This window comes from Elephas maximus, chromosome 4 (genome assembly GCF_024166365.1).
Source record: "Elephas maximus indicus isolate mEleMax1 chromosome 4, mEleMax1 primary haplotype, whole genome shotgun sequence".
In the NCBI taxonomy this organism is placed as follows: Eukaryota; Metazoa; Chordata; class Mammalia; order Proboscidea; family Elephantidae; genus Elephas; species Elephas maximus.
The window spans coordinates 185,111,040-185,134,996 of NC_064822.1; the positions used below are offsets into that span (position 1 = coordinate 185,111,040).

General features: G+C 43.2%; 1 protein-coding gene across 1 annotated transcript; it reads left to right on the forward strand.

Annotated features, from left to right (window-relative positions):
* The first annotated feature begins 7,244 nt into the window (after positions 1 to 7,244).
* On the forward strand, positions 7,245 to 23,637 carry RBX1 (ring-box 1). The gene is made up of 5 exons (XM_049884475.1): positions 7,245 to 7,355; positions 9,272 to 9,350; positions 16,500 to 16,570; positions 19,657 to 19,742; positions 23,445 to 23,637. Exons 1-5 carry the CDS (start codon positions 7,278 to 7,280, stop codon positions 23,455 to 23,457), a joined length of 327 nt encoding a protein of 108 aa, XP_049740432.1. The 5' UTR covers positions 7,245 to 7,277; the 3' UTR covers positions 23,458 to 23,637.
* Positions 23,638 to 23,957: the final 320 nt, after the last annotated feature.

The following is a 23,957-nucleotide window of genomic DNA, read 5'->3' on the forward strand; positions in this document are numbered from 1 at the left end:
ACTGTGTCATCATTTACTAGTTTGAGTGAAGTGTAGAAAAGTTACCTCTCTTTGTGTCCCTTTACCTTCCCCAGTTTAATAATAAAAGTGTCTTAAATATTTCCTCTACATATATTCAGAACCATATCAGATAATGCTCTAATTTTTGCTTCAACTGGTAAAACTCAAAGGTGAAGAAAAGCCTGTTGTATTTACCCATACCTTGTTTACTGTTTCTTTCTTGATGTTCCAAGGTTCCTTATTTTATTGTTTCCTTTCTATTTAGAGAACTTCCTTTAGCTTTTTTTTTTCCTTAGGTTAGTCAAGCTGGCAACAAATTCTCTTAGTTTTCCTTCATCTGAGTATGTCATGATTTCCCCTTTATTCTTGAGGAATATTTTCACTCGGAATAGAATTCTGTATTGATAGTTGTTTTTCTTCCAGCCCTTGGAAAATATTTTGCCACTTCTTCCTGTCCTCCATGGTTTTTAATGAGAAATCCACTGTCGTTTCCCTTGTAGACAAGGTGTCATCTACCTTTTCAAAATTTTTTCTGCCTTCATTTGACTATGATGTGTCTTGGTGTGGATTTCTTTGGGTTTGTCCTGTTTGGGAGAGAGCATAACCCTGCCGACACCCTGAATTCAGACTTATAGCCTCCACAACTGTGAGACAATAAATTTCTGTTGTTTTAAGCCACATAGTTTGAGATCATTTATTACGGCAGCCCTAGAAAACTAATACAAAAGCCGAAGTTTTTAGCTGTTCTTGGTGGGAGATATAGGAAAAAGTATGTCTATTCCATCTTCCCAGAAGTGGGAGTCCTACCTAGCATTTTTTAGAAGGCATATCAGATCATGTGATTCCCCTGGCTAAAACCCTTCGATGGCTTCCCATCACTAAGGATAAAGACCAAAATCCTTTGCATGGGTTTGTTAAAAAGTCTTACCCTACCAGTAGTAAATGTTTAACAAATGTCTCTGGGGTGAGGGTGGGGGCTGGAGGAGGTGAAGAGAAGGAACCCTGATGTGTAGTGTCTGCCGATTTCCGTGGTGTAAATACTCCTATCCTGGCCAATTTCAAGCTGCCAACATGATGTTGCTGAATATGGAGTTGGGAAAAAAATGCTAATAACTGACTCTCGCGCACCACTGCAGCCTCATTCTATGTCATTCTCTGTCTCTTTAAGAGTACACTATGCACGCTACAGCCTCCAGCCCTTTCTGCACCCTGTTCCCTCTTCCACCCTCAGTGTTATGTGTATCCAAGCTGGCTCACAAGAACAAAAGCTAAATTTTCAGAAAAATTTCAAATTGGTTGTAAAATGCTACAAATTAGGGCTTTTCTTTCCTTTCTTTCTCTTTTTTACTTATTTTTTTAAAACATTTACCAGCATACCAGGTCCCTGGGTGGCACAAATGGTTATTCCACTTGAATACTAACCGAAAGGTTGGAGGTTCGAGCCCACCCACTGGCACCATAAAAAAAAGGCCCTGGTGATCTGCTTCTATAAAGATTACAACCGAGAATATCCTATGGAGCTCAATTCTACTCTGTATCACATGGGGTTGCCATGAGTCTGAATCAACTTGATGGCAACAGGTTTCTTTGTTTGTTTGTTTTTGCCAGCATACCACTGCATCCATACTCTTCTGCCTGGCTCATCCTTCAATCTCGAACCATTTCCTGTAGGAGGACTCCTTCCACACACCCAACTAAGTTAAATTCCCTTCTTTCTGGTTCAAAACACTCCATAGTTCCCTTTTCCTAAAATTTATTGGAATTAACATTAATTGACATAATTCATACCATAAGTTCGATAATGAAAGGGGCCTTTTGCAAGTAAATACTTAAAATATCAGATGCTTCTTTATGTAGATCAGCATGGTGTAGCTGATACACAGCCGGTGCTCTAAATATTTTAAAATGTTTGTTGAATGAATGGGTGGATGAAAGGAATACAACTGAAGTAAAATCACAACTTATTGCATTGTAAACTGAGTGAAATTATGAAGAAGGGTAGGAAACTGTATGGAGTGTGCATAAAGTGTTCTTAGGTTTATGCAGCAGAATCTAGTAGACAGAACACCATAGCCAATTCCTACTGCAGGCAAATCTCCAAAGGAGAGATTAAGATGTGTTTTCATAGCTTAATGGAACTGCCCCAAAGGCTATCTGTTTTCCCACTGTAGTTCTGTACAAAGCAAAGCCAAAGAAAAGGCCAAACCACGTGCTGCCTAGTCGATTGCAACTCATGGCAGCCCCACGTGTATCAGAGTAGAACTGTGGTTCATAGGGATTTTAATGGCTGATTTTTTGGAAGTAGAATGCCAGGCCTTTCTTCCAAGGTGCCTCTGGGTGGATGTGAACCTCCAACCTTTTGGTTAGCAGCTGTTATGGATTGAATTATATCCCCCCAAAATGTGTGTATCAACTTGGCTAGGCCATAATTCCCAGTATTGTGTGGCTGTCCTCTATTTTGTGATCTGATGTGATTATCCTACTTGTTGTAAATCCTCATGGCACAGTGTTTAAGAGCTCGGCTTCTAACCACAAGGTTGGCAGTTTGAATCTACCAGCCGCTCCTTGGAAACATTTATGGGGCGGTTCTACTCTGTCCTAGAGGGTCACTATGAGTCAGAATTGACTAGATGGCAACAGGTTTGGTTTTTGTTTTTTTATGTTAATGGAGCAGGATTCAATCCATAGGATTAGGTTGTATCTTGAGTCAACCTCTTCTGAGGCATAAAAGAGAGCATCAAGCAAAGAGGAGGGGGACCTCATCCCACCAAGAAAGAAGCACCCGAAGCAAAGCACGTCCTTTGGACCCGGGATCCCTGTGATGAGAAGCTCCTAGGCCAGGGCAAGATTGATGACAAGGACCTTCTTCTAGAGCCAGCAGAGACAGAAAGCCTTCCCCCGGAGCTAGCGCCCTAAATTCTGACTTCTAGCCTACTGGACTGTGACAGAATAAACTTCTCTTTGTTAAAGCCATCCACTTGTGGTATCTCTACTATAGCAGCACTAGATGACTAAGACAGCAGCCATGCACCAGCCAGGCACCGCATACAAAGCAAACAATCTTCAAATGGTTGCTGCATCCTCTCTTGCATCCCTACAGTCGCTTCTTCACAAGAGTCACTGTCAGTCCCCTACCTTAAACCCTCCAATGGCTTCCCATAACCTTTGTAATAAAATCCCCACCTTAACTGGCCTTTGCCTACGTCCCTGACATCTCTTACCACTCTTGCCTTGTTCAATAAGCTCTAAATTTATTCACTGAACACATACTGAGCATGAACAATGTGACCAGTTAACAACCAAAAATACCTATTCTTGGTGAGGACACACTATAAACAATAAACCTAATACAGTAGTAAATGACAAAGTAAAGTAGAAGGTGTTCCGACTCAGACCACTCCATGTGACAGAGTAGAGCTGCCTCATAGGGCTTTCTAAGCTGAAATCTTTACGGAAGCAGATTTCCAGTCTTTCTCCCCTGGAGCTACTGGGTAGGTTCCAAACCACCAACCTTTCTGTTAATAGCTCAGTGCTTAACCATTGTGCCACCAGGGCCCCATTAGAAGGCATACCAAAATCAAACCAATCCCATTGCCATCAAGTCAATTCCAACTCATAGAGACTCTATAGTACAGAGTAGAGCTGCCCCATCGGGTTTCCAAGGAGTGGCTGGTGGATTCAAACTGCTAACTTTTTGGTTAGCAGCCAAGCTCTTAACTACTGCACCACCAGGGCTCCGTTAAAAAGAAAAAAGAAGAAGAAAAAAAAAAGAGCAAAGTGAATGGAGAAGCCGATCATGCAAGACCTTTTAAATCGTCATAAGGACATTGGCATTTCTGGAGTAAAATGGGGAGCCACTGGAGAGTTTTCTGAAGACAAGTGGATCTGACTTATACTGTAAAATTAGATCTGTGGGCTGCTCTGTAAAGGGAGGGCAAAAAGGCTAGAAACAGGAGACTAGCTAGAGATTATTGCAGTAATTCACATCAGAGCGGTCACAGATGGTGAGAAGCATCAGATTCTGAGTACGATTTGAAGGTATAGCCAACAGAATTTTTTCTTTTGTATTTTTCTAAATTGTGCTTTAAGTGAAAGTTTACAATTTCTCATCCAAAAATTTAGACACACATTGTTATATGACCCCAGTTGCTCTCCCTACAATGTGACAGCACACTCCTCTCCACCCTGTATTTCCCAAGTCCATTCAACCAGCCTGTCCCCCTCTGCGTTCCCATCTCGCCTCCAGACAGAAGCTGCTCAGTCTCATGTGTCTATACTTGAGCTAAGAAGCACACTCCTAACCAGTATAATTTTGTGTCTTATGGTCCAGTTCAGTCTTTCCAACAGAATTTCTTGATACAACAAGGGCACGTGTTGAGAAAAAGGAAATCCAAGGATGACTCTAAAGTTTTTGGCTTGAGCAACTGGAAGGATGGAGTTGCTATAAACTAAAATGTGGAAAACTGTAGATAAAACAGGTTTTGGGCCATCGGAAGGTCAGTTTGGGCATGTCAAGTTTGAGATCTATGGACTTCAAAGTGGTGATGTTAAGTGGCCTGCCACATATAGAAGTACAAAGGCTGAAGATATAAATTTGGGGATTATTTGTATGTAGACATTACGTTAAAGCCATGGGAAGAAATCACCCAAGGAAGTAAATGTAAGTGAAAAAGAGGATTGAGAACCTAGCCCAGTTGCCAACAAAGGAGATTGAGATGGTGTGGTCTGTGAGGTAGGAGAAAATGGAGAGGAGTATGGAGTTCTGGAAGCCAAATCCAGCCTTCTGTTTCTCAAGCCCATTCCTGCCTCGGGGCCTTTGCACTTGCTCTTTCCTCAGGTTCGGCTGCAGCTAAACGTCACCTTCTCACAGAGGCCTTTCCTAATCACCTGACTTAACACTGCCCTCTCTTCCCCTCAATCTCACCCTGTTTTGTTTTCTTCATAGGACTTACCTCTCTACCTGAAGTTTTCTGCTCTTGACTTTGTGTATTACTTCTCTACTAGAAAGGTCTGACTCCATCATCACTGTGTTTCTCCTATTAACAATAGGGCCTGGTACATCGTAGGTAAGGAGCCCTGGTGCCGCGATAATTAAGTGCTCAGCTGCTAACTGAAAGGTCAGCAGTTCAAACCCACCAGTGGCCCCAATGGCGAAAAGACCTCGTTATCTGCTCCTGTAAAAATGACAGCCTGGGAAACCCTATGGGGCAGTTCCACTCTGTCACATAGGGTCACTAGGAGTCAGAATCGACTCGACGGCACACAGCAACATGTAGTAGGTACTCAATGAATTTGTTGAATGGTGAATAATGAAGTCCTCAATACCTTAATCTTATATGGGTTTCTAGAAGTTATGCAGGAGTATGTTGTTGTTAGGTGCCGCTGAGTAGGTTCCAACTCAACAGCTACCCTATGTACAACAGCATGAGCCACTTCTGGGTCCCGCACCGCCCTCACAATGGTGGTTATGCCTGAGCCCATTGTTGTAGCCGCTGTGTCAATCCATCTCGTTGAGGGTTTTTCTCTTTTTCCCTGACCCTCTATTTTACCAAGCATGATGTCCTTCTCAGGGGACTGGTCCCTCCTGATAATATGTCCAAAATATGTGAGACTAGTCTTGCCATCCCTGCTTTTAAGGACCATTCTGGTTATGCTTCTTCCAAGACAGCTCCATTCATTCTTTCAGCAGTCCATGGTATAGTCAGTATTCTTTGCCAACACCATAATCCAAAGGCATCAGTTTTTTTGGTGGTTTTATCCATTGTCCAGCTTTAGCATGCGTACGAGGCAACTGAAAACACTATGGCTTGGGTCAGGCACACCTTAGTCTTTAAAGTGACATGTTTGCTTTTTAACACTTTAAAGAGTTCTTTTGCAGCAGATTTGCCCAACGCAATGCCTCTTTTGATTTCTTGACTGCTGCTTCCATGGGTATAGGAGTCCATAGGCACACAATAAATTAGAGGGCATAAATTTTAACATGGAATCATTAACAAAACAGGCTATGAAAAACTTTGTCGAGTTCCTATAATGCCTTAAGGTCTCCCACACTTTTTCTCTTTCCACATCTGGTCAAAACTGTGGTAGCATTTTCACGGATTTGTTGTTCTTGTTTATGACTAAGACAAGGAAACAAATCGCAGTTCTTCCGGTTTAGCAATGGAGTATAACAGACTCCACTGCTCTCCAATTTTCTTCTAAGAGAAAATACGAGATTTCAAATAAACCAAGATTTAAGAGTGATTTAGCTGAATCATAGGTCTGCGAAGTTAGAGCTGTAAAAGGGGCGGGGGGGCTCGTCTAGAAATGGGGGAAGACATATGTGTGCTTTGGCTGGGAGAGAATGACCAGGAGACAAATGGCAGTACCCACAAAAAATTAAGAATTACAGTGACTGCAGATGGGTCAGTATGACGATAGCCCAAGGAGCGAAAAGAGGACAGGTATGAGGGAGAAAGGACCTGACTAATGGAGGAGTGGAGAATGGGTCCTCAAGCCTGTGAAGCTGAAGGCGTGCACCTAAAGCAAAGGCTACTCTAGGACTGACGGGTACTACAGGTGAGCTGGAGAGGACATCGCCCGGCTCCTAAGCCTCCTCCATTTCTGGTGGGCAGGGGACGGCAGGGCTGGAGGTTGCCTGATCAGTGATTTGGCCCTGGGAAGGAGGCTCGGGGATCTTCTCTCCCCCCTTCGAACCCCTGAGCGTTTCCCGGATGGAAGTCAGGAAACCAAAAGGCCTCGGGCCTCCGAGGGAGGCTGCACCCCGAGCCTGGCTGGGATGCGGGTCAGGACCTAAGAAAGGCCAGCGTGGGGTCTCGGCAGCAGGCGGCCGCCCGACACTCGCCCCTTCCCTGGCCTAACGCGGCGGGGACCCGGGGCCTCGAGGCCGGCCAGGCGGGGCCGGGCCGCGGCCGCAGGTCGGGCCAGAGGAGGAGGAAGCAGCCGCCGCCCCAAGCAAGGGAGTGGGGCCGGGGGCTTCCTGGGGGAGGGCGAGACAGCGAGGCTTTCGACCGTTTCCCCCGGCTTGCTCACGTCGGCGCGGCCCCGCCCGGCCCCGCCCCAGACCCCGGGCCACCACCTCTTCCTTCGCGGCCGCCAGGCGGGGGGGAAACCGCAGCAGCGCCTTTAAGAGGCGTGGCCATGTGCTCCGCCCCTACTGCCCCGTGCGCGCCAGTGTGGGGTGGGGCGCGGGAGGAGGGGCTCGGGGGTGGGGGGAAAGTGAGGCGTGCACTCCTGCGCTTGCGCAGTGGCCAGACGCCAGACAGTGTGTTTCCAAAATGGCGGCAGCGATGGATGTGGATACCCCGAGCGGCACCAACAGCGGCGCGGGCAAGAAGCGCTTTGAAGTGAAAAAGGTTGGGTCTCGCCAGCGCCTTCCTCAAAGAAGCTAGAGAGGCGCGGATCTGGCTGGCAGGCCCGAGGGTGACCGAGGCGCGAAGGAAAGGGCTTCATTTCAGGGCGTTCCTGGGACCGGGTACACGAAAGGAAGCCGGGGGGCGGGCCTTAGCGTTGATTAGCGTGACGGCGGCCCAGTGTCAGAGGCAGTGTTGGTTTCGCCGTGAAGCAGTGGGGCCAATCACGGAGGCGCTTATTGGGATAGGCGGGGTTGTGATTTGGTTGCGGGAGCCAAGCGCCTGAGCTGTCACTGGAGTGGTTGAGGGGTGGAGGAAGGAGTGGGTGGGGTGAGTGGATGGGGGAGTCGGAGCGACTGCGGTGTGTGGAGGATGGGATAGTGCGGCGAAAGCCGGGAACCCGAGGTCCTACCGCAGTGGAGGCCTTTGAGCCGGGCTGGTGATCCCCTTGCCCCGCCCTTCTCTGTAGCTTGGGAGCCTCTCTGATTCTGAGGGTGCCCTGCTGGTCCTCGCGCAGTCGAGGCCTCCATTAACCCTCTCTTTGGCCTTTACCCCGCTGAGTTAAAGTGTCTCAAGTGAGAAGCTTGGCTCTGCTAAGAAGTCTGTTGGTTTGTTACACAGCACTGCCAGCCCTGTGGTTCCCCGTCACGCTCAGAGTTCCTCCTTACGCTCCCCACCACAAAGAAGAAAGCATAGTGGAATTCGTTAAAATGTGAACCCAAACCTTGTGGCATTTAGGGAGGGTTGAGTGCTAGTAAAGAATGACTTGGTAAAAGTGGGAAAACATGAATGTGGAACGTGTCTTTCTGCATGAAATGCCTTTTAGGCTTGCCAACAGTTTGGGAGAAATGTGTCGATTCCCACCTAAGATAAAATAAATCTGTTCAAAATGAGGATTCTGAAATAGGAAAGGTGTTATTCCTGGACGACCTGTCTGAACACGGACGACATTCCCCATCCAAAGTGCTTTTTGGCGGCTCATTGTGGGCACTGCCTGCTCAATTACAGCCCGCAGCCATGTTGAAGAATAAAAGAACTCGCTTTTTTTTCCCCCCAAGTTGGAGGTGTGGGATGAAAAGTGCTGAAGTTATGAGACACAGAGAGAATTAGGTTTGAAGGAGATGGTGTTGGGGGTGGCACCAAATTAGTGGATGAAAAGGGAGCTTCAGAGTATTTATAGCGGCAGAAGCAGGAAGGTTGAATTAAGTACCACTTTTAGATAAACTTTTGTCAGAATTCTCTTAACAAAACGTAGACGTCTGAGCATGTAAGCGTTGAGAGCATCAGTTTATTTGATGGTAGGAACTAAACAAAGTTCTAGTGGTTTCTAGAGTTGGTTATGGAGTGATTTCATAGGATTCGAGTGATGACCTTGTTATGTGTACTGACACAGTGGGTAGTTAGTTATCCAGCTTATCCCACGATCACCCATGCTATGATCCAGTCATCATCTTAGTTCATTCTGTTCCTAGCTGTCCCCTCCCCACTCAGCCTTCCAAAGCTGCCTTGCAGCACAGGTATTTATGCAGATACTGAGTTCTTATGCAGCTGCCTGGGGAACCTGCACAGTAATGCAAGTTTGTGCTTATTAATGCCAGAACAGGCACTTAAAAATTATTCATGATTTGCTTACATTAATATGACTGATTTAAATTATTTTAAGCTATAGGGAGAAGATCAAAGATGATACATTAAATTCTGCGTTCATACATCAGCCTTTGAGAGATTGGGAGAATATACATGAATTTTACTGTTGTCATTTGATATAATAACTAAGAGTAATATGAAAAAACTGTTTTGTTTGGTGGTCCCTGTGGCCAAAGAGATGGTAACTGCTGCTGCGGTATGCAACTTGAAGTGTGTGTGTGTGTATGTTATGTTACAAGGCGAGTGCATTGTTCCCCTTTTTCTCTTTGCAGTGGAATGCAGTAGCCCTCTGGGCCTGGGATATTGTGGTTGATAACTGTGCCATCTGCAGGAACCACATTATGGATCTTTGTAAGTAATTGGAGGAGGAGGGGAGGAAGTTGAGAAGGTTACAGGGATTGTGGCTATCCTGACGTGACCAGTTTTCTTGGTCACAGAGAGAGTTATAAAGCATAGTCAGAAGTGCTTGGGGTCTTTTGCATTTAGTCTTTTGGTGTGTTTAAAATAGAGTAGGTTTTTATGTTGTCCTGGAGGCATACCCAGCTCTCAAAATAGATCTACTCAATCTAAAGATGGCAAGGCCACATTTAGAATGAATTGTGGACACAGAGGCACTGTTGATGCTTTCTCTTTATGTTTCTTGTCTCCTACCCAGACTCAAAGGCAGAAATAGCAAAAGGAAGAAACTAAACTTGGAGCTAAAATATTCTATCTGAGCTAGTTTTTGCTAGGCAGCATTTATAAAGAAAAACCTAAGAAGTAAGGATTTTTGATTTTAGCCCCAAACGTTGTAAAGAGGATATCACCACCAACTTCTAAATAGGCAATTGCACTAAAGAAATTTTATTTTAATCTCCATATATTTCATTACACATGGTGGTTAACACATACTACATCTGATTATAGCTGTTGACTGGGCAAGAAGGTTGATTACACCAAGAACCAAAAAACCAAACCAAACCCATTGCCATAGAGTCAATTCTGACTCATAGTGACTCTATAGGATAAAGTAGAACTGCCCCATAGGGTTTCCAAGGAACGTTGGGTGGATTTGAACTGCCGACCTTTTGGTTAGCAGCCGTAGCACTTAACCGCTACGCCATCAGGGTTTCTGACACTAAGAACAGTTGAAATTAACTTTTTTCATCCAGGTGTTAAAATGGTTTGTTGTTGAGATCAGACATGGGACAAAGAAACTTTAAGTTTTTAGAATTGAAATTATGGGCATTTACTTTTTAAATAACTTACCTGCCCCTCCAGCTTCTTCAACCACTTTCCCACTCACTATGGTAGTTTCTCTGTCCTCCTTTCCATTGCTGAAGTGTCCACGCCCTCTGTTAGAGCCCTTCCGTATTCTCTTCTCTGTGCCTGGAATACCTCCCTACCCTCCCCTTTGTCTAGCACAGCGTTTCGTGATATCACTGAGCCACAAGTGGGAACACATATATAATCTTAAAATTTTTCTACTGCTCATGTTAATAAAGTAAACGGTAAAATGAATTTTAATAATGTGTTTTGCTTAACCTACTAGAGCCAAACTATTTTCATTTCAACATGTAATCGGTGTAAAAAATAACAAGTTCATTTACAATCTTTTTTCCTGGTACTACGTAAAAACTCACTAACCCACTGCCATCAAGTCAGTTATGACTCATAGTGACCCCATAGGGTTTCCAAGGCTGTAAATCTCTGTGGAAGCAGACTGCCACATCTTTCTCCCATGGAGTCCCAGCAGTGGTTTTGAACCATTGACCTTTCAGATAGTAGTTGATCGCTTTAACCGTTGCATCACCAGGGCTCCTTGATACTCCGTACATCTTTGAAATTCAGTGTGTATTTCACCCTTAGAGCACATCTCAGTTCAGCCACATTTCAAGTGCTCAGTAGCCACATGGGGCTAATGGCCACTCTGTTGGACAATGCAGGAGTAACCCAGTCATCCTTTAGCTGCCACCTTGAACTTGATCAAAAATTTTTTCTCTAACCATACATACCCACAAACACAGGTTTTGACAGTTCTCCTGTTCAGTATTCCCAGGACATCTATACTTTCTTTTAGTAACTGTTATTTTAGTTGGTTTTCTATCACATCCATGTTGTTTGCTGCTATAGCCCCAGCATCTAGCATAGTGTCTAGTACACAGTAAGTTCTTGATAAATATTTGTTGAATAAATAATAATAACCCAGAATAGGGGGATAATCTGTGAGTATTTGAACTTAGAAAGCACAAATCAGTATTTTGTGTTGGAAAGCAATCTTGGCATGTGTTGGCAGTTTACTGCCCGTGGTTTCTCTGGGCTTTGACCATGTTTACCTTTTCACACTGCAGTCGAAGCAGATCAGTGGCCACCGTGACGTTTCACGTAGATGGAAGGTGCCCATCACAGAAAAACACGTGCACAGTTACACATATGTTTGGGTGGGGCCTTTGATTACATGTTTGTCCATTTCTGTGCCTTGCATTCTCACAAGGAGTTGTGCCCAGAGAATATTTTACTTCCTTGGGGCTCCTTTCTGAAAATAGTGATTTTATGTAGCCTCAATTCTTTTTTTTTTCTTTTTTTTTTTTAAACCTCTGTATTTAAGTCATTGTGTGTCTCTCTGGATACCAGGGAGTGCATTTCTTGGGAGGACCACAAAAGACAAAGGCCATCCATATTCTGTCTTCCTAGAGCAAGTTTAATGCTCGAGGCATCAGTGTCGACCTTCAATTAGGTACAAGTTTTATAACTTGGTAGGTTTTAAATGTCAGACAAAGAAGCAGAATATTGAACTCCAATGACAAAAAATTCTGGAAGTATTTTCTTTTTAAGCAACTTATTTTCGTTATTCAGTGAATATTTATATGCTGGGGATATGCACCAGGATAAAGCAGTGACTGAGATCAAGCTTTTAGCCATAAGAAGCATACCTTTTCTTTATAATAGACACTAATGAGAAGCCGTGTCATCGCTACTGGGCTTGCCTGCCTTACGGAAATAAGTGGATTATAATTTTTGTGAAGAGACCAGGGCTCCAAATAACTAGACACATAGTTTTAAATAAATAAAAGTGGCTATGGCTTTGCCCAAGGAGCCCTTGTGGCGCAGTAGTTGAATACTCGGCTGCTAACTGAAAGGTCGGCGATTTGAACCCACCAGCCGCTCTGTGGGAGAAATGTGGCAGCCTGCTTCTGTGAAGATTTCAGCCTGTGAAATCCTATGGGAACAATTCTCTTCTGTTCTCTAGGGTTGCTGTGAGTCGGAACTGACTGACGGCGATGAGTTTGTTTTTTAGATGACTTTTCCCCAGTCAGACTCTTTTAAAAAGTATTCTTGGTGTGAAGACTTCTTTTGAGTCTGTATTATTACTGTGTGCCCCACTTGAGTGTTACATTGGTTTTACATTGCCCCATTTCTTGGTGGTTTTTACTGAAATTCATAATCTGCTAGGTATTATTTTCTCCATTACCTTTGAGGATCTTACCCCAGCGTAAGAGGGCATCCAGAAGGGCTTGGACCCAGCCTTTGCCCTTAGGAAGTTAGTCTCTTTTGATGTTTTGAGTATGACATCTGTCACCTCCCAAGTTGAAGCCACTGCTTCCTTCCCAGTCCCTTGGTGGTAATGGACTTGTATTGAAGTTTGAAAGTCCCCAGACGTTTTAAATCATGTGACATAAGCTTCCGCCTTTGCAGGGATGTGAGAGAAACCCGTTAGACACGGCTTCTGTCTGTCTGGTCCCAGTTGGCCGTGAACACTTCCTTCCCCTCTTTAAACTAACTTGACTCAACTCCTATACTCCCGTTCTACACCAGAAGCTCAGACACACTACCGTGGCAGCACGTTTTACACTCGTATTTAATCATTTTTCATGTCATATCCTTCTTATCTGGAATCCTGGATTACAATCCTATCCCTCCCATGTATTTTTGTTCCTTATTAAGAATTTTTTGGTAAGGAATAAATATGTATCTGGCCCCCATTTTCTCTACTTAGAGCCTTGGTTTCTGTTTGCCTTTTGAGAGACTACTGTGTACTTAGCATAGAAAGACAGGGTCCCTCTGCAGGAACTTCAAGGGGACAGGGCAGAGGTTAGGTACGTAAAGAGATAATGGCAATGCAATAGATAAATGCTGTAATAAATAATAAGTGTTACGACTGCTAAAAGGAGAGTCCACTTGGGAGAGTAAGGAAGAGCTTCACCCAAGAAGTAGGAATTCGAGCTGGATCTTGAAGGGTTGGAAGGGATTTACAGTGATGGAACGGGAGGAGGGGAGTGTCCTAGGTATGGGTTAATAACAGCACGGAGGAAGGAAAGGACTCTGTCCTGAATGGGACTTGAGGGATTCTTTAGGTTAATACTGCTGTGTCCACAAGTTAGAAAGGAAGACTGAAAAAAAACCTTAAACATGATCATGGACATTGAAGCAGTTTTTTTTTAACTTAAGGAATAATAAAAAGTATGGCTCTTTTTAGCAAATTTCATAATACAGAGCTCTCATCTAAGTTAGAGGGTCCAACCTGAAGGATTTTATTTGCTGTGCCTTTCCTTTGAATATAGTGGTGCATTCACAGCGCCGAGAAATTCTTGATGATGCCGTGTAGACCGTAGCTCCTCCATTCTTACTAGAAGGCAAAAACCCAGTTACTCTGTTTGTTCTGAGACAAAAGCAAGTTCTCTGATCTCACATCCTTTGCCTTTTCTTATTTTCGAAGGTGAAAAAAATCTTATGCCACGTCTTACCCAGGAAAACCAAATACACCCGTTAAGATCTCATTATTTTCTTACAGTTTTACTATTTCCCACCTATGGTAGTTTGAAGTGATTGTCTCTTATTAAGTAGTCTTTCCTGAAGTTTTTTATTGTTCAGAAGGGAGACTCCGTTTAGTTACCACCTTCAGAGACAGCAGATAACACATTACTAGTTCTTGTTCTCTGAATAGCTGTCCCCATAGAGCTTTACTCATCAGTTCTCTGTCTCAATCAGATTTTTATTCTATTCAAATTCCCCTCTCTTCTCCCTCTATGAAATGGATTATTTGGGTACATTTGCAGTAATTTGCTCTACTCATCAGACAGATCACTTCAGGACTATAAACAGCACAAATTGTGGGCCCAGCTCTGACCCGTTGGCCTGGTATTTGCTTTGTTTAACACTGTTATAAAGAATTGTAATGCCCTTAGGCAGGCCGTACTGTCCAGTTTGCCACAGGTCTCTTCACTCCCTATTGTTTTGCACCTGCCCCCTTTAGGGATTGAAACTCGTTACCCAGCTAGCCCTTCACGTGGGCAAGCCTGGGTTGGTAAGGGCCCAAGAGGAAGCATTCACCAAGAACAGGGAAAAAAATCCCAGCTCTCAGAAAAGTTTAAATGAGTTATGAGGTAGCTTTCAGAGTTTACTAAAATAGGAGAAATCACTTCCATTTTAGTAAGTGAGGTTATGCTCAGAATTGAAGCGTGCCTTTTCCATGTGTTACTGTTTTTAAACAAAGATAGGAGATTAATTGCTGCAAAGCAGACAGATTGCGTAGCTGCCTTCTCTATTCTTCACCCTTCCCACATTCATTGTTGTTGTTAGATGCCATCGAGTTGGTTCCTACTCAGAGTGACCCTTTATACAACAGAATGACACGCTGCCCAGTCCTGCGCCGTCCTCAGTTATTACTGTGTTTAAGCCCATTATTGTAGCCTGTGTCAGTCCATCTTGTGGAGTGTTTTCCTCTTTTTTGCTGATCCTCTACATTCATTAAAAGAACCAATTATAGTAAAATGGTACAACCACCATGGAAAACAGTATGGCGCGTCCTCAAAAAGCTAGAAATAGAAATACCCTAGATCCATTAAACCTAGGTATATGTCCTAGAGATAGAAGATCAGTGACGTGGATAGAGATATGCACACCTATGTTCATTGCATTATTATTTGTAATAACAAAAAGATGGAAACAACCTAAGTACCCACCAATGGATGAATAAATAAGCAAATTGTGGTGTTTTTTTTTTTTTTACATACGATGGAATACTACGCAACTGTAAAGAATAATGAGGCTGCAAAACATAACTTGAATCTGGGGGACATTTTATGTTGAATGAAATAAGCTAACTACAAAAAGATAAATATTGTATGGTGCCAATATTATAAAAAGTCAAGAATAGATATACACACAGAAAGCAGCATTCGTTGATGATTACCTGGGGTGGGAGCGAGAGGGAAAGGGAGCCACTTTCTATAGGAGACACTTGTTACTTCCCAATGTGGATGACGTCAGCACAACTTGACTAATGTAAATGAAGACATCAAGAAGTACATGAGAAAATGGGACCATTTCAGTCAATGTTACAACGTACAATTTTGCAACAATAATAATAACTAAAAAACTGTGTGTGGTTACGTAGGTAGATTTGGATACACACGTGTATAGGAGGGCATGTGTGAGTACATGCACACACGTGTATAGCTGTATCTGTAGGCACATGTACATACATGTTTGTGTATGCTGCACATATATCCACATATAACAGACCACATAGGGAGGGGCACGGTTTCGAGGCTTCCTAGACATATCCAAGCAACTCGCGGGATCGTTTACTGGGTCACAAGGCTTGGGACCATAGTCTTGTGGGACAGGTTAGTCATTTGGCATAACATAGTTCACAAAGATAATGTTCTACATCCAAGTTTGTTGAGTAGCGCCTGGAGTCGTAAAAGCTTGTGAGTGGCCATCTGAGATACAACTATTGGCTTATACTAATATGGAGCAAAAGAATAAAGGAAATCAAAGGCTCAAAGAAGAAACTAGTCCACAGGCCTGATAGCCCACGTGAACCACAACCTTTTCAAACCTGAGACCAGAAGAACTAGCTGGTGCCCAACTACCACTACCGACCATTCTGACCAGGGACACAATAGAAGCTCCTGGATAAAATAGGAGAAGAATGTACAATGAAACTCATATTCCTAAAAAAGGCCAGACCTGCTGGACCGATAGAGACTAGGGGAACCCCCAAGACTGTCGCCGTAAGATATCCTGTGAACTTGGTATTTTCTAAGCTATTTTTGCAGGTCACCTTTCAGTCAAATAATAGATTGGCTTATAAAATAAACAATATCACCCGTGAGTAATGTGCTCTCTTAAACAATAACTAAATGAGACCAAACAGTTAATAGTTACTCAAAAGCACAGATGAGACAGCAAGGAGAGGGAGGGAAGCTGGATCCATGGAAACAACAAAAAGAATGGAAATAATGAGAATGCTGACACATTGTGAAAATTGCAACGATTGGCACAGAACAATTCGTTTAAAAATTGTTAGGAGGGAACCTAATTTGCTGTGTAAATGTTTACCTAAAACACAATAAAATGTTATTTAAAAAGAACCTATTATGACTAATTAACCCCTTGCCAGTTTTCTGAGGTCTGCTCCCTTTCCCATCATGTAATTGTTCAGTTATTGGCTCCTGTAGGTTGAAAGGTGGCGGCTCCTGAGGTCCAGTGATCTTGTTGCTCTTGTTCCCACAGGCATAGAATGTCAAGCTAATCAGGCGTCTGCTACTTCGGAAGAGTGTACCGTTGCTTGGGGAGTCTGTAACGTAAGGAAACATCTTTACCTATCAGTATGGCTTGTAAACCTATTACCACTTTTCCTGCTTTGCCTGTCTTGAAAATAACTAGGAAAAAAAATGACTAGCCAACCTTTCTCCCAAAAGGTATACAAATAGTAAAAAAAGATTATAAATCATTGTGCTATTCAGCTTTTAAGGATAAACATCATTAGTTATTGCAAGGAGCCACTGGAGTGTGTTAATTACAAAGCAGCCCAGCTTATTATCATCACTTGGGGGAAATTGCCTTCAAAGCCTGTAGTGCAGTCTGGAATATTCGCCTGTTAGGGAAAATCTTTACTTCTGAATAAAAAAAATTTTTTTCAGTCCAAACTTTTTGCAGAACGAAGTTTGGTGAATAAGTTGAGTGTTTGAGAGTGTGTGTGTGTGTCTGTGCATGTGTGCACGCACATGTGTGTTTTAAGTGTTGTAATGAGTTAGGTTTTTGGTTAGTTTTTTTTTTTTTTTTTAACATGGCTCATGTCGGAAATGTTTTGTACAGCATTGTTGGAATGAATGTACAGCCTTCCAGGGTATGACAGCCGTGACGGCTAACAGACATTGAATATGTAATTTCTAGCACGTGTTAAAAACCCACCCTAACTGCTGTAGAGTCACAGTCACATCAACTAAAATTGTCCTGCTCTGGGTCTCCTGTGCCATGGGGACAGAGGACCCACAGCTTCTGGCATGGCATGGGCTGAGAGGCTCTGGAGCCAGACCACCCTGCCCTGTCTGCAACTTCTTTGCTAAGCCATTTCAGGCAGAGTGTGTGTATATATATTTTTTTGTTGTTGTGGAGAATATACACAGCGTCAGGCAGAGTATTTAACCAAGTATTTAACATCTCTAAGCCTGTGTTGCCTCGTGTAAAAGAGATTACTAGTAGACCACAGAGTTGTAATCAGGATTAAATGATTAAATGTTTAAAAACACTTAGGACAGTACCCACCACATGGTAAGCAAAAGTGTTGATTAAGTAAATATAAACGAATACAAGTTTGAGGAGGTGGTTACTCAGTAGATGGTAGCTATCAATCCTTTTCCCCGTCAGCGTAAGGCTGTCTTGTGGTACACATTCTTAATTCTCTGGCAGGCCCTTATGGGCAGTTTATTGGCCAGAGGACAGCTTTTGTCATTTATGGGGATAAAGAAATATATTGGGCTCTTTGCCCTCCCTGTCATTCAGGTACATACTCAGAAGCATGTTACTTTGTGGTGGGAGGAAAAGGGAGTGGACTCCCCCTTAAATTTGGCTAAGGAGAGACTAGCCCAGCTGCCACCGAGAGCCAACACAGTGTGACCGAGCCTTGGGACTGGCCCTAGGTACTAGTTCTGGGTCTTCTACAAGCCAGCTCCATGAATTAGGCAAGTCACTTAACTTTATCAGGGTTCGAGTTTCCTGTATGTTAAAAGAAGATAATAATATCTGCCATACTTGCCTGGCAGAGTTGCTCTGAGGCTCAGGATGAGGTAATACTTGTTAACATCTTCCCTAAACTGTGAAGCACTACTCAGTGTACTTTGAGACTGCTAAGTGTCCCTGTTACTCTAGCTTAGATTGTTCACAGGAGGAAAGTTGTGGTCAGAAAGTGTCCAGGGATTCTGTCACCTGCCCTGGAGCCTCACTTACAGTCCCTCTTTCCCTCCGGCGTTTGCCGTCCTGGGGTATGGTGTGCAAAGGCCCTGTACTGCTGCAAAGTGCTTATGGGGAAGGTGGAAGGTGGAGAAGGGGGTGTTGAATACCCTTAGGTGACCCTGTCCCCACCACCTGGTGGCTGAGAAAATATGTCAACTTTCTGCCAATTTTTTTCTCCTTTTTGACAATGAAATTGTAGGAGTTAACGGGAAAGGAATCTTCCAAAAGGCTGTCATTCTGGGAGAATAGGTGTCCTGTTAAGTGTCCGTAATGTACTAGTAGTGGATTCTGCTCTTAATTACTGAACTGTATTTTTGTTTTTTGTCAAGAGACAATTCACAAGACAATAATCCATGCTACCATTCTTAAGTTCCACGCACGTTTTGGGAGACATACTGATTAGATTTCGAGGCTGTTATTAAACTAAGCCAGCAGAGCTTTGTTGTTTAGTTGGGGTGTCAGCATTTCTCCCCTGTCCCCACCTCACCTGGCCAGTCACAGATTAGATAAGGGGAAACCCTTATCTAATTTATTTTAATACTCTGCTCCTAATGAGCGAGGGGAGAAGAGTCAGAGCCCGTTGCAGACCGCACGTAATCAGCTCTATGTAATAATAACCCACTCCAAAAGCCGGTACACAGGTCTGCTTTCTCCCCAAGTCTGAAATCCAGCTGCAGTCACCAGTATTCTCGGTACTCTTGCCTTTTCACTTCCTGTCTAGATCATGAAATAGGCCCTTTGGTGTACTTTCAGCTGCCTGTGTGCAATTTGCCCCTCATAATACTTGCTTCCACCCCAATTTATTATCTCATTCCTTTTTCAAACAGTGCCTCGCTCTTTCAAGACTTACTGATTATCGAGCTCTTGTAATACCAGTGTGTCAGTGAGTGAAGTTCCTTTGAACAGAGCTGAACTGTGCGGGAGGGAGGTTGGGGACTTGGTGTGTATTGGCTCTGGGTGAGCCATAGTCACAGTACACTACCTAGGGCTGAGGAGAAGGCTCTACGCCTGGGGTGCCCATCTCCAAGGGAGGGGCAGAGGGCAGTGACCAAGAGGGGGGAACATTTGAAACCTGCATGTAACCAGGGCCTCCTTTCCCGAAGCAAGTAGAAGCCTCCCCTTATAGGCTGACTAGGGCCAGGAGCCGCTTCCCAACTTTCTTTAAAGGGGAGAACTCACTGGTAGAGCCCCCTTCCTGAATGATTTCTACCTTTAGTAGCAATGACATTTCTAGCAGATGTTTCACTGGAAATACGCTCGTACCTAAACAAGGTGTAGTCTTCAGTGTTGAGCCGTTTGTCCCTCATTGTTTGTGTTGACCATCATTTGCTGCAGCCTGCTCTTTGTAACCCACCTCACTGCCCCATGAGGGACATGGCAGTAGGTAGCTGAGCTGTGCCGAGTCATTTGTAATGAAATGTCTCTTTTCTTTCAGCATGCTTTCCATTTCCACTGCATCTCTCGCTGGCTCAAAACACGGCAGGTGTGCCCATTGGACAACAGAGAGTGGGAATTCCAAAAGTAGGTGTCTCTGGCTGTTTGGACGTTTGTAAGGTTGGACTTTGCGGTCAGTGTCAGTGTCTGACTCACCTCCCACTGGAGGGCATGTCGTCTTAGAAGATGGGGACGTGGGATATGTCTTGTTTGTTTGTTTGTTTAACGCCTTGTTTTTTAAAACTAATTTTTGGTTAATTAAACAAAGACTCAGCTATGTAGACAATTCAGAAAGGATTACCCAGCATTACAACATTGCATTATAGGTCTGCAGTCTAGAGTTTCCCAACCTTCTAGGGTCTGTGAAAGTAGAGAATGTGGAAATCTGCCAGCTTTTAAATCTTGCTCAAATCACACCCGTCTCTAATTGTCAGCTTTCTTTGCTTTGGGCTAGAATTGTGGCCACCTATCATGCTCCATTGGTTTATCTCATGCCGATTAATTCTGATACTGCATTTATGGATCTCTTTCGATTAATTTTTATTATTATTGTTTAAATAAAACACAACGTGGTAAGTTTTTAAAAAATGAAATGGCGGAAAAGGGTACACCACAAAAAATGAGTCCCCCATCTCAGGCCCCCGACTTCCATCTCCAGACCCGAGGCAGCTATCAGCAGCAGCTTCTTAGGAACGTTTCTGACCATCTGTATGCATATACTTGCATATCTATGGGTATGTATGTATATATATACTTTTTTTTTTTCCCTTTGTAACATAAATGTGAGGATCCTATACACTAATTCACTTTGCTTCTTCACTTATAGCAAATGCTGGAGATTTTTCATATTCGTACGTATTGAGTGACCACCACCTTTCTAGTGGTTGCGAAGTATCTCTGCAAGTGGACTGTGATTGATGGTGCTGTTGATGGACATTTGGGCCGCTGGCTTTTGGCTGTTAAAGCAGTGTAGGGGTAGACATCCTTCCCTGTGAATCTTTGTGGATGTGTGCAAGTATCTGTAGCAGTAATTCCCAAAAGAGGAATTTCTGGGTAAAAGAGTGTGTACATTTTTACTTTTTGATAAATATTGTCAGATTTTTTTTTCCCTCCGACCAGTGAAACAGAATGCCCCTTTTTCCTTGTGTCGCCGATACCGTAGTATCAGACATTTCATCTCAGCTAATCTGATAGGTGGGATTTGGTGTTTCATTGTTTTAATTTCCATTTTCTGAATTTTGAATGAGTTAAGCAAATTTTCATCTGTTTTTATGCCTCCTGTTTTTTCTGTGAACTGCCTGTCTGTGTGTGTGTGTGTGTGTGTGTGTATATAGTGCTCATTTTTTTTTCTGTTGAATTATTGGTTATATTCTTGATTGCATTTTTATGGGGGAAATGATCTTTATTTAAATATGAGTATTAATATTCTTAAGTTTAAAAAATGAAAAATGGAGTTATTGTGAAATATTTGGAAATCCTTTATTGGCACAAGTATTTGCTTTTAGACTTTTACTGTTTATTTTGATAAGGAATTTTGGAAGTCTTATCAAATGCATGCTCTTTCTTTTTTTTAATTTTTATCGTTCTTCAAGTCAAAGTTTGCAGATCAAATCAGTCTCATACAAAAATTTATATACACCTTACTATATACTCCTAGTTTCTCTCCCGCTAATGAGACAGCACACTCCTTTCCACTCTGTTTTTGTGTCCATTCGGCCAGCTCCTGACCCCCTCTGTCCTCTCATCTCCCATCCAGACAGGAGCTGCCCCCGTAGTCCAGTCTAATCCCTGTTTGAAGAGTTGGCTTTGGGAATAGTTCCTGTCTTGGGCTAACAGGTAGTCTGGGGACCATGACCTCCAGGGTCCTTCTAGTCTCAGTCAGACCATTAAGTCTGGTCTTTTTATGAGGATTTGAGATCTGTATACCACTGCTCTCCTGCTCCCTCAGGGGTTCTGTGTTGTGTTCTCTGTCACGGCAGTCATCGGTTGTAGCCAGGCACCATCTAGTTCTTCTGGTCTCAGGCTGATGTAGTCTCTGGTTTATGTGGCCCTTTCTGTCTTCTGCGCTCATAATTACCTTGTATCTTTGGGTGTTCTTCATTCTCCTTTGCTCCAGGTGGGTCGAAACCAATTGATGCGTCTTAGATGGCTGCATGCTAGTGTTTAAGACCCCAGACACCACTCTCCAAAGTGGGATCGTGCTCATCTTTTAAGAAACCTACCAGACACTCAGTATCTAACTCATGCTGTTGCTCTCCGTTCAGCAATGCTAAGTACTGTGCAAGATATAAAAACGTATGAGCAGTCCTTCCCTGTCCTTGGGGAAGTTACATTCTGAATGAAACCGTGATGTAGCACAAGTCAAGGCAGAAACACATTTCCAAGGTCTCAAGAGACCTTTGTAATTGGCTCTGCACTAGAGCACGCTCCAGGTTCCATTTTATACCCAAACTGTCTCCTGTTGTCCACAGCCCATGCCAAGGGCTAAACTCTAAGAACTAGGGGAGTGCGAAGAATTTCTCACGTTGGGCTTTGATGCTGCCGCTGTGTTCAGCCGTGGCTGTTCTTGGCAGTGGTTGTCAGTGCACTGGGAAAACAAATTTATGGGGAACAAGTTACAGTACTCTTTAATGGGGCAGACAGCTTTTAGGACTTCTTTTTTTAAAGTGGTTTCTTATGAAAAGTACTTAAGGGATCTAATCTATGCCACAGTCCTTCAGGATGATGAATGCAGTGGTCCAGAGCTCTAGTGCCCCAGTTTCTAGCCATAGAATAAGAGGTTCTCTAGTTTAATTAGAGGCCAATTGCCCGAAAAGAACCAGGCAGAGTATGATGAAAAATAATAATGAAGATCTTGTGTTTAAGAGGAAACCCTGGTGGCATAGTCTTTTAAGTGCTACAGCTGCTAACCAAAGGGTCGGCAGTTCGAATCCGTCAGGTGCTCCTTGGAAACTCTATGGGGCAGTTCCGTTCTGTCCTATAGGGCTGCTATGAGTCAGAATTGATGGCCCTGGGTTTGGTTTGGTTTTGGTTTTGTGTTCAAGAAATATGTTTATACATGGAAGAAATTGCCTGGCCTTGCTTAGTTCTGTGATCTTGAAAGAGACCAAATTTTGGCTTCTGGGAAATGAGAAACCTCCTGAAATACTTGTGTAGTTTCTCCACACTTCTCTTTTCTATAGTGCTGAATGTAATCAGAGCTTGGATTTTGAAATCGAAGCCTGTTCAGTGACTGGCTTTCAGTAATTGCCTTACATCCAAACTTGCCTGAGTATTGGAGGAGAAGTGAAAATAGGCTGCCTTAGGTAGGGGAGCCCAAAGCTCATGCTGAGCAGCTGAGTGGAGCCAACAGGTGGGGTTCCCTTTCACAGCTCCCAGCTCTGACTTGCCCGCTCACCTTCCTAATACCACCTACCATCTGACTGGTGCCTAGGGGGAGAGTCTGGTAGGTAAGGTTGAGTCACAGGGAGGAACCCATTGCTAGGAAGTGGGGTTGTTGTTATTAGTTGCTGTCGAGTTGGCTCCAATTCATGGTGACCTTCCGTATAACAGAACGAAACGTTACTCGACCTGTGGTTAGTAGGTAAGAAACGATAGGAAGGATGGGGAGATGAGAGGGGTATCACAGCAAAGGGGCAGAGACCGTGTCATAACCCAATCTTGGAGCACACCTGTGGTCGTGTACGTTTTTTTCCAAAGTTCAAACTAAGTTTGCTCGTGCGTTTAAGCAGATACTATAGTCTCAAACAGGAAACTTCAGTGGAATTAATAATTTACTTTGTCTTTCAGGTATGGGCACTAGAAAAAGTGAATTCTTCTATCAAGCTTAACTGTTTTGTTTTCATTTAATGACTTACCCTCATGTTACTTAATTATAAATTAAATAGAACCATGTCTTTTCTGCTTTGTCTTTTCAGTTTGCTGTTCATGCAGCCATATTGTATTCTGTGTCAAATAAAGTCTGGTTGGATTCTAAAACGAATGCCGTCTCTTGTGTATGTGAAAAAAGTGAACTTAAAATATATGATGTATTTTATATATAATAAAACAAAATTTTATTATATAGTATTTATGTAAATAATATAATTATTATGTAACATAATTATATAGTATACATAATTATAATATTTTCTGTTTTATATATTAACATAATGAAATATACAATAAAATAAAATAAAGGGTCCCCTCTTCTAGGCTGGAAAACCAGCTTTTGAAAGTGGAAGCATTTGCTCATGAGAGCCAGAGCAGAGCTGTCCTGCACGCACAGCTTTTGGTCCCCAGGAGTCCAAGCAAGGAAATAGG